Source organism: Oncorhynchus clarkii, chromosome 4 (genome assembly GCF_045791955.1).
Source record: "Oncorhynchus clarkii lewisi isolate Uvic-CL-2024 chromosome 4, UVic_Ocla_1.0, whole genome shotgun sequence".
NCBI lineage: Eukaryota > Metazoa > Chordata > Actinopteri > Salmoniformes > Salmonidae > Oncorhynchus > Oncorhynchus clarkii.
In genome coordinates this window covers 68,959,395-68,970,546 of record NC_092150.1, presented here as the reverse complement: position 1 = coordinate 68,970,546, position 11,152 = coordinate 68,959,395, and the positions used below count along the sequence as shown (strand labels likewise).

The window sequence follows — 11,152 nt, the reverse complement described above, 5'->3', positions numbered from 1 at the left end:
ATGCCAAAATACAGAGGACCCTCTCCATTCAAATGCAATTTAAATTGGTCACATACACGTGTTTAGCAGATGTTATTGCGGGTGTAGCGAAAATGCTTGTGTTTTGACTGTAATCAATATGGTAACAATGATTTATGTTGTACAGTCAAAAAATGATGTCATATTTCAAAATACAGTTCACAATACAGTGAAGGGGCTCCTGAGTGGCGCAGATGTCTAAAGCACTGCATTTCAGTGCTTGAGGTGTCACTACAGACACCCTGGTTCGAATCCAGGCTGTATCACAACTGGCTGTGCTTGGGAGTCCCATAGTTCAAATTGGCATTTGGCCCAGCGTTGGTTTCCATGTGTTTCTAGCCATTCCATTTGCTTCGTTCTGGACATTATTATGAGCCGTTCTCCACTCAGCAGCCTCCTGTGTTTGTAACATATAGTAAGAATTGGATTTGTAATATATGATAGGAATTGCAACAACAAAAAATGTGAGCACCACTTTCAAAACTGCTGCCTGAAATTATACAAAAGTTGGAGAGTGCATCTTTAAGTTCCAACTGCTTGCATATTTACAAGTGTGATATCACCATTGTTATCTTTGGCTGTGTCCTTTTTGATCTTCCTGTCGTTAAGAATCTTGGACATAAGCTTCTCATAAAACCATTCTATGTCCTGTGTGTCCTCCGGCCGCTGTAGATACTCCCTCTTCTGGAGAAAGGTCCTAATGGCTTCGCATTTCATCAGTCCGTAATGGGGGACTTTCCCCACGATCACCATGATGAAAAAATCTCTGAGCTCCTCCAGCATCCTGCTCGGAGCCAGGGTAAAGGCCTCCAGGCACCAGCCGTCCTTAAGGAACTCTTTAGACACGATACACACAGTCTTCCTGCTCCCCCATATGGAGTCCCTGATGTTGGACAGGTGATCTTCACCTGGGATGAAGTCTCTGGCCTCGAAGCAGCAGTGGAGGATGTTGCACTCTGCCAACTGAAAGTCAAGCTTCTTCAACAGGGCAGTTTCTACCCACTTGTATTCGTTGTTGCTGAAGCATAAGTAAGCGTCCTACCGGGGCCCATCAGCAGGATGATCCTTCCTAGGGCCCTCCAGGATCCTGGCGATCACCTTTTTGTAAACTTCGAAGAAGTTTCCACGGAGACAGGGCTAAAACGATCGTTCCGACGGTGATCAGGGCTGAGCAGACAAAGAGCGAGAGCCTCAGCTCCTGAACCAGCCCCTCGTCATTCTACTCACATGATATGACTGATGTAATTCAACAGACTGATGCCATGGAGATTTGAGGAAAAATCACAGCTGAATTCATCCACGCCAGGGTCTGGAAAAGGCACGTTAGTCCTGTTCAGCCACGTCAGAAAGTCCTCCAGGCCGCAGTCACAGTGGAATCGATTCCTATACAGGTTGATTCAGCTGAGAGAATGGAAAGCGGCTGGGTCAGGAGAGGCCAGGAATTGTAAGAGAGGTGAAGTGTTTTGAGAGTCTTTGGGAAAATGTCTGATTGGAGGTATGTGAGGAAGTTGAAGTGGAGATCTCATCTCTTCCAGAGAAATCAGGCCTTTAAATATACCATCTGGGAGAGCCTGCAGGGAGTTCAAGCTTAAATCCAGACTAAAAAGGTTGCCAAGATTTTCAAAAACATGCAAACACTCTCCTCGTGCCCATATCACCTGCAGAGCGATGTTCCTTAGCTCAAGCAACTTTAAATAGTTCACAGCTGGCACTGAAATATTATTGTTAACGGTGCACCACTTTTTGAAGTTGTTACCATACCAGAGAAGCTTAATGTGCATTCATTTAGCTAAAACAATGTATATATACATTCTCTAAATGAGATAACCTGTTGTTTTGAATATTAAGTATGATCGTACTATCAGCAAAGCCAGCGAGGCCTTCTAAGGATGTGATCTTATTATCAGTCAAACGAAGAAGTTGGATGTTTGGGAGTGGTGCAAGGTAACCATTTGTACCTAGATCACGAAAAAAGTTTTCTGTAAGATCAAGGACTTGCAGGTGTGGAAGTCCTGTAAATGCCTGATATCCCAATGCGCCAATATGGTTGTAAGATAAGTCTAGTTCTAAAATACTGGGTAGATTTTCAAATGTGTAAGAATAGATTTCCCCTATAAGATTGTGTGACAGGTTCAGCCATTGTAGGCCAAAAAACTCAATCTTGTTCATTTTGTTTTGGGCTATTGTTAGGTCCTGTACCTCTCTCAGTGGACTGAATACTGCATATTGCAAAGTAAAAATAAAGCATTTGGACAAATCTAGAATCTTGACACCACTATTCTTGAAGCCCTCAATGTTTTCCTGTCTGGGTCTTTGACGTCGCTGAAACAAAATGATTTCCCCATGGTGCTGTGTTCCAGAATAAGATGGGGAATTTTGGTTCCTCGGATTGCACTGAAAAACAGTTTTGCCTTGTCGACATTGAATCCATTGGACGGTAAGTCAAGTATCTCCATGGACATGTTCCGTAAGGGATTTCTGCATATTTCCCAGTCAAAGCCACATTGAGTCATACTATTCAGTTGGATGCTGCTCAAGTCAAGTAGCTGAAAGTGTTTGCCTTGAAAGCCAAGCAAATCATCTTCACATAAGCTTTTCATCCTATTTAGGATGTGACTATGATGTGAACTCTCTCTCTAAATAATTGTGACCTGACTGAATCTGTGTTACAAGGTGACTATCTCAGACCACTGGTCTCCTTGGTATCACTAGATCTGTATGGTAACCAGATGAAAGGAATTCAACCTGCACTGATCTTTGTGAACATGACAGATTTCCAAAAGCCAAATTAAAGGAATTGGACCTCAGTTGGCAACGAGTAACAACATTTAGCTTTTGGAAATCTGTCATGTTCACAAAGAACAGTGCATGTTGAATTCCTTTCATCTGGTTACCATACAGATCTAGTGATACCAAGGAGACCAGTGGTCTGAGATAGTCACCTTGTAACACAGATTCAGTCAGGTCACAATTATTTAGAGAGAGAGTTCAGGTTAGACAGTCCCACAAACCCATTTGGTTCAATCTGTAAACCTGAGCTATGTCCTAAATAGAGATCTGATGTAGAGACTGGCTGGTGCAAGCTGCTATAGAGCCATATAGTGGGCATGTTGGGGTGTATTTCACCACCTGCAGATAGACTCCAAATATAGCCAGCAGTATAAGGTTCCTCATCATCCCCCTGACAGAAGTAGAAAATAATGCAAATTATTACAAAATAATTTAAATGATTGTTATGATATTACAGGGCTACAGTCCATAAATTAATTTGTTGGCTGTATCAGTCTTAGATGATCCGCTTCAGATGAGACATCCTTGGCTATAGCGAATTCACATTTAACTGTCTCTTTGAAATATCCATAGTCCACAGTTTCTGTCCCAATCTGATAATAAAAAGACTTTATTTGTGTGCTGGGTACACAGCCTTACTCTAGTCAGGTGTCACAAGAGAGTGCCTCGGGCAATATAACTATGGCCTCGTTTGATGTGGCTAAACGATTATCATGAGACCTATTATGTGGCCAGTAAAATTGTTTTAAAGGGGCAATCTGAGATTCAAAAACTGTGACACTCTTTTGGCAAACAACTGAGGGATGGGGCTGGATAAATGTAACCACTCTCAAATAGAGGGTACTATGAATGCAAGGACTGACCATCAATGACATTGTAATTACAGTTTTAACCATGTTTTGAAGCTATTTCTTTTGGGTTCTGATGGGGTAAGACAACTAAGCTTGTGAGTAATTTATAAAATACAGTATGTTCTTCAAGAATCAGAAAATGGATGTAGGCCTACCAATCCCGGTTTCCCCCTTTAAATGTACTTAATGAGGCTACAATTATTTGACATTTAATAAAGTTGTCATCTAAAGAACTGTGAGGTCTTAATATGACAGCAATTGTTGCAGACCGGTGCATCAATGAGTAAAGTTGTCTTTGGGCAATGTAACCATTCAAGTAGGCATAGGCCTATAATCTAATTGAAGTGAACTACTAGTCAACAACTACACACAATAATGCACTTAGAGTAAACAGTAAGCTAAAGGTAATAGTTGTGGCTTACCTAAATATGCGTTGAGCCTGTGAGCCTGTTTATCGGATAGGCTACTCCCGTCGCAGATACTGTAACTCAAAGCACCGTTTTTCATTAACTCCTCCCCTGAAAATGACTGAAATGTTCTTATGCAACCATGTTTGAGAGTTAATTACACAATAATCTGACTGACTTCAAATACAGTTTTTATAGTCCATTGGTCTTACAAGTTCAAACCGTCCTCTTGAAACACAAAGGGAAAAAATGTTTTCCTTCTGTGTCAACATGTTGTCAATTTCCCAAATAACGGCAACATTTCTGCTTTACAGACCACCAATGAGCTGACATTGCAAAGTTGTAGAAGTTCATAATGTCCAATCGAAATTCTGTAGCTTTCAATGCATGACATTGCTATTACACATTATGCTAATTAAATGTGTAGAACCAGGGGAACTTGTCTCAAAACTCAATATAGTAGTATACAATCCAATAACCTGGGCTACTTAAAGACCCACTCCCATAAATTTGGAATTAGAATACTAGAATGGCCGTGGACCATTCTGCTAAAGGTCGGCCATCTTGGTCAGGGAGTCGGTTAACCATGGTTTGCCAGTGCTGTGATAAGATATGGCAGTGTTCGCCTTAGCAATCTCACTAGGATAAAGACCTCCTCCATTCCTGTCATTATTGAAAGAGATCGTGATATCTCACATCTCAAAATAGGGCTACTTAATGTTAGATTCCATACTTCAAAGGCAATTATAGTCAATGAACTAATCACTGATCATAATCTTGATGTGTTTGGCCTGATGAATTGATTGTGTTAAATGAGGCCTCACCTCCTGGTTACACTAGTGACCATATCCCCCGTGCATCCCGCAAAGGCGGAGGTGTTGCTAACATTTACGATAGCAAATTTCAATTTACAACAAAATAAATGACGTTTTCGTCTTTTGAGCTTCTAGTCATGAAATCTATGCAGCCTACTCAATATATCTACAGTTTACAGGCCTCCTGGGCCATATACAGCGTTCCTCATTGAGTTCCCTGAATTCCTATCAGACCATGTAGTCATAGCAGATAATATTCCAATTTTTGGTGACTTTAATATTCACATGGAAAAGTCCACAGACCCACTCTAAAAGGCTTTCGGAGCCATCATTGACTCAGTGGGTTTTGTCCAACCTGTCTCTGGACCTACTCACTGTCACAGTCATACGCTGAACCTAGTTTTGTCCCATGGAATAAATGTTGTGGATCTTAATGTTTTTCCTCATAATCCTGGACTATCGGACCACCATTTTATTATGTTTGCAATTGCAACAAATAATCTGCTCAGACTCCAACCAAGGAGCATCAAAAGTTGTGCTATAAATTCACAGACAACACAAAGATTCCTTGATGCCCTTCCAGACTCCCTCTGCCTACCCAAGGACTTCAGAGGACAAAAATCAGTTAACCACCTAACTGCGCAATATCCTAGATGAAGTTGCACCCCTAAAAACTAAAAACATTTCTCATAAGAAACTAGCTCCCTGGTATACAGAAAATACCCAAGCTCTGAAGCAAGCTTCCAGAAAATTGGAACGGAAATGGCGCCACACCAAACTGGAAGTCTTCTGACTAGCTTGGAAAGAGAGTTTCGTGTAGTATCGAAGAGCCCCTACTGCTGCTCGATCATCCTATTTTTCCAACTTAATTGAGGAAAATAAGAACAATCCAAAATGTATTTTTGATACTGTCGCAAAGCTAACTAAAAAGCAGCATTCCCCAAGTGAGAATGGCTTTCACTTCAGCAGTAATAAATTCATGAACTTCTTTGAGGGAAAGATCATGATTATTAGAAAGCAAATTACGGACTCCTCTTTAAATCTGTGTATTCCTTCAAAGCTCAGTTGTCCTGAGTCTGCACAACTCTGCCAGGACCTAGGATCAAGAGAGACACTCAAGTGTTTTAGTACTATATCTCTTGACACAATGATGAAAATAATCATGGCCTCTAAACCTTCAAGCTTAACCGTTATTTCCCTTTTCTAAGGACCCGGAAAAGGGAGGCAGTGGGAGAACCTATTCAAGTACTTACATATATTTTTGAAAATGATAGCTACAGGAACTATGTGTGCAGGCTAATTCAAATGACCTAACATTACATACTGTATAGCTAACGTAAACCCGTACATCGCCTTGGTCCGTACAATTGCCCTTATTTTAGCGACCCAAAACGTAATAGATCCAGATCATCTGTAATGTCAATACCATTGTAAAGCACAATTTCTCCCCTTTCCAACAGAATCAATTACATGTCCTAAACGCTGCCCGTTTCTGCATAATTCAAGCAGGCAATGAGCCCCGTCGGGTCTTTTTAAAAATGGTGGGCGGGGAAGCGAAACTAATGCGTGATAGTGAGAAGGAGAGATGTTGTGTGGGAAAATGGCTTTTTTTCACTCGATTTGTCAAACTTATCACCTTATCGCCTCTAAAATGTAAATAAAACACTATAAAGAGTTTATATAATGTGTCATTACATACCTACTTGAAGGTTTGTGTCGAATTGAATCTGTTTTTTAGGGCGGTGCTAAAGTTTTTGTTATTTAGGTAAGACAAAAGTTTGAGGACAAAGAACGTTGGCGCGGCCAAATGGACTGTGTGAGGTTTGATGCAATTTTCTATCTTTCATGTATTCATTTTTGTATTTATTATCAATTGTTTAGTCATATTACTATTGTAAATCATCATTTTTATTATGTTTAGTATTATTGTAGGAAAATTTTATAATTTAAATAGCCTATGCAAAAGGTGTTTTGTTTCATTTTGTTGAGAAAGTTTAATGGGCTAAATTAAGTTCTTTATTTAATTTTGTGCTCCATATTTAGTTTAAGGTTAAAAGTAAATAGCATTAGCCAATTGCTGTCATTTGTTGGGTATGCCTTTGTTAGTAATGAATTTAATGCTGCAATATTCTGTTCGTATTTTCCCGATAAACACTGACTTAACTTTATTAGGGTAATATCAAAAGTAAGCAACTTTTGTGAAGGTTTGGTGTGGTATGGATATTATTAGGCTTACAGTACCTACAGCAGGGCTATGAAGGCAGTACACACCTGCACTCTAACTGACTCCGACAGTTGAACTTGATGTGAGGAAGAATGTTTTAGGACTACCAGAGTTAGCCTACTCCCTTAATCTAACAATATAATGCTTATCTTTTATAAAATATATTCTATATTCGAAAATTAACGAATTAGCCTCCTTCTGTACGCCTATATGTATCTGTATAGCAGTAGTAGCCTATCTGACAATAAAGAAATCCATGTTGATGTTGGGAACATGGCACAGGCATATCTCTATCTTTCTCTCGGTCTCTCCAGGGCTAGGCCTAAACTTGTCTCCTTTAATATGTTTTTTACATTTTTAAATATGAATATTATACGTTGGACTCCTAGGCCTATATGCATGCCATGCCTTGATACATTTATTGCTCAAATCTCCGGCAGCTGAACCGTGAGGTAGACAACTATTGTTTTAGTCTGAGGTTTCTTTATCTCTCTTACTCTCGGATCTGAACGGGTCTCTCTGATCCGAATCAGCACGGGTCTGTTTGGGTCTGTTTTCCACGGTCCTTTTCGGAACGGGTCTGACTGTCTTCAGGTCCATTCGGAATGGGTCTCCTTCTTTTAAAAAATGATTTATGCATATTGGGTCTGAAGACATCTACTATGGATTATATGTGTACCTATAACCATGTTTTTATGTGAGTAAAGTCCTACCTTATAAAACAAATACAAATCCTGACAGCTGTAATGAAAACAGGAAGTTTTGGTACAATTTTATAAATGCGGACAGATCATTTGTTCGTTCCATATGTGTGTTAACTTTTTGTCAGTAAAATTAATTACATGAGAAATAGCAGTGCAAACATTGTGTGTGCAAATATTGATATAATAACCCATATCGGCAGGAAGTAGGGGTCCTGAGGGTGCTGCAGCACCCCCTAAAAAATCGGAATAAATAAAAAATAGTAATACATATGTTTTTTTCACAAAAGTAGTGCACTGGGCCTTTAATAGTCCTGCATTACTGGACCAATGTAGCCATCTGTAGTAAAAATAATAATTCTGCACCGTTCATTAAGTGACAAGTTGAATCAGGTGTACTTGTCCTGGGCTACAATAAAACTGTGTACTGCTGTGCTTACTCGAGGACTGGAGTGATGGCATTAGCCTTAAAGGCTCTGCATGGTCAATCCGACATCTGCTGTGGCTGTACAGCATTTACTGTGATGCAGCCACAGCAGAAGTCTGTAGTGACGCCTCTAGCACTGAGATCAAATCACTACAGACCCTGGTTCGATTTGATCTCAGTGCTAGAAGCGTCACTACAGACCCTGGTTCGATTCCAGGCTGTATTACAACCGGCCGTGATTGGGAGTCCCATAGGGCGGCTTACAATTGGCCAGGCAAGTGAATTTATATAGCCCTTCTTACATCAGCTGATATCTCAAAGTGCTGTACAGAAACCCAGCCTAAAACCCCAAACAGCAAGCAATGCAGGCGGTAAAATACCACTAGTGGGAAAATGCAGATATTTTCCTTATGCAGATTCTAGAATATTCACACGAAAATCTGTTGCCAATTGATTGGAAACCTTGCTATAGTCAAAGAAAAAAGGCTGACTATTAAGCGATAAGGATAAATAAGCGTCATCAGAAAGCAACCTCTTTCAGAGTCCACAAGGGGTCACACTTCACAAAAGATTGGGTATTGTGGTGAGAACGTAAAAGACGCACAAATAATGACAATTTAATATACACTACCGTTCAAACGTTTGGGGTCTACACTGTATTTCTGATCAATTTTATGTTATTTTAATGGACAAAACATGTGCTTTTCTTTCAAAAACAAGGACATTTCTAAGTGACCTCAAACTTTTGAACGGTAGTGTATATATAAAAGAAGAAATTATAATTTGCAAGTTATAGGCCTACTTTGTATTGGTTACTTAGACAGGTCTGCAATTTTCAGTAATGAGATGCTTATGGAGCCATTACATTTATGATAGGTTTACTACAACTGTATGAAATAAAAATATAAAACATTCAAACATCTGATTCTCCTTTGCAGACGTGTAAAAAGGTAATGACAATGAAAATGACAAAGTTATCCAACAAAATATTGATTGTCCTATATCTACTGTCTGTCAAATGATAATGTTTTGTACTTATCCATTGTGACTTGTTGCAAATCGTGATTACCAAAATCTTGGCTTTCGAAAGCAATGTCTAAATTACCTCGACGTTTTAGTATCAGGTGAATAAGTACAACCATCACCAAAATAACAATGACAATGCATACTATAATTCCAAGAAGACCCCCAGCCTTTACAGTGGAAGGGCGCTCAGTTGGATGCTTAACAAATGGTGTAAATGGTATGGTAAAACCTGAAACATTTGACGGTTCTCTCTCAACACAATAATTTAAACCAACCAAGTCGAATCCCTCATCACAAGAACACAGGTAACCTCCATACGTATTTGTACAATTATGATGGCACTCATCCATCTCACATTCATCTATGTCAACACAAATTGACTTCCCATTTTTGTCATCGAGTATGTAACCATTTGGACAGTTGCAATGATGTGGTTTACTTGGGTCACATTCTGGGGAACACTCGGCTAAACAAACAAATTGGCACCGGTTGGTGTCTTCGGTCATTCTTATGAATCCATCCCAACAGGAGCAATTGTAACTGCCTATTGTGTTTCTGCATTCGTGGTCACATGGACCCATGGAGCATTCATCTTCATCGACGCATTTGTCATTTTCAAACACATATCCCTTATGGCATTCGCATTTAAATCCACCAACAGTATTGACACACTTAATGTTATGTCCAGGGCACTGTCTGTTATCGACACAATCATCAATGTCTTTGCAATGCTTCCCATCTTCTGCCAGTGCATACCCATGCTGACACATGCAAGTGTAGCTGTCATCTTTTTTTTGGCAGAGATGTGCGCATCCTGAGTCAAGGCAAGGGTCATTTTGCGCATCTTCACATGTGACGTTATTGTCCTGGAGAGTTTCTCCAGGTGGGCAAGTGCATACAGGTTTAGTATTAACTGAGGAACAGTCATGCGCACAGCCACCTTTGAATACCTCGCAACTCCACGGTGCTTGTAGCCACTGTTCAGATAGACAGATATACTTCGACCCGATGGATTTGAGCGTTGCAGTGGTTCCGAGGGGTAATGTCAGTAGGTTCTCTCCCTTGAATCCCAACGGAGTCTCATACAGAACTGATTCGTCCCCTTTTACAATTACATGTTGGCAGGGACTGTCAAGTTTATATTCACAAATATATCCATCTACTTTACTTTCGCATGGTTGTTCCTTCCACACAAAGTCGTATTTTGATACCGAAATACATTTTGAAGAACAGACATCTTCAAAGCGCCCCCAGTTCTGGAATTTGGTTTCATTATCTCCAGTTATCCACCTGTACCCTCGTAAAAACGATGCTTGGTCGGGGCATTGCCCGCTTGGTAAATGTAAACCAATCCAATAATCTCCTGTATGAATACCAAGTAATATTAAAAGGATGCTATGTGATATCAAAGATCGAACTGTCATTAAATATCCATTATTATTTTCCTCACAACGTTTTTGAGCGGTTCCAAAGTTAGCTTGGTCCTGGAAAACGGCAAAGCACTGCTTCCCCATGCAGTATCCGACGAGGGGGGCTTCCCCGTTCACTCTCAAAAGGAACGTCAGGGCAACGAGTATTGCTACTGTATCCCCCATTTTTTTTAAACAATCTCCTACGCCTCAAACTAAATATAAAAAATCGCATAGAATTTAGATGTAGGCTACTCGTCTATTAGGCATGGCTTGAGTTGCAGAATGAACGTTAAGACTGCCGATAACTCCCATTTATATAAGCCTCCCTCCATGTCTTCGATTGATCAAGGAAGGAAGTTCCTTTCTGGATGGCGTAGTTGCTGACCAAGAACAAACAAGTTCTCTCTGAACCTGCCTATCATGCTAAACAACCAGCCACTGGGTAACAGCTGGGTGAATCAACATTGTTTCCATCTCATTT

At 40.1% G+C, this 11,152-nt stretch overlaps 1 protein-coding gene and 1 pseudogene across 1 annotated transcript; both read right to left on the bottom strand.

The window, feature by feature from the left end:
- Positions 1–540: 540 nt before the first annotated feature.
- On the bottom strand, positions 541–1,799 carry LOC139408041 (toll-like receptor 5; annotated as a pseudogene).
- Positions 1,800–7,865: 6,066 nt separating this feature from the next.
- LOC139407175 (thrombomodulin-like) lies at positions 7,866–10,923 on the bottom strand. Its single transcript, XM_071150706.1, has one exon. The coding sequence runs from the start codon at positions 10,852–10,854 to the stop codon at positions 9,238–9,240; it is 1,617 nt and encodes a 538-aa protein (XP_071006807.1). The 5' UTR covers positions 10,855–10,923; the 3' UTR covers positions 7,866–9,237.
- Positions 10,924–11,152: the final 229 nt, after the last annotated feature.

Coding starts and splice junctions, on each gene's coding strand:
- LOC139407175 (XM_071150706.1), bottom strand. CDS start 10,854: ATGGGGGATACAGTAGCAATACTCGTTGCCCTGACGTTCCTTTTGAGA.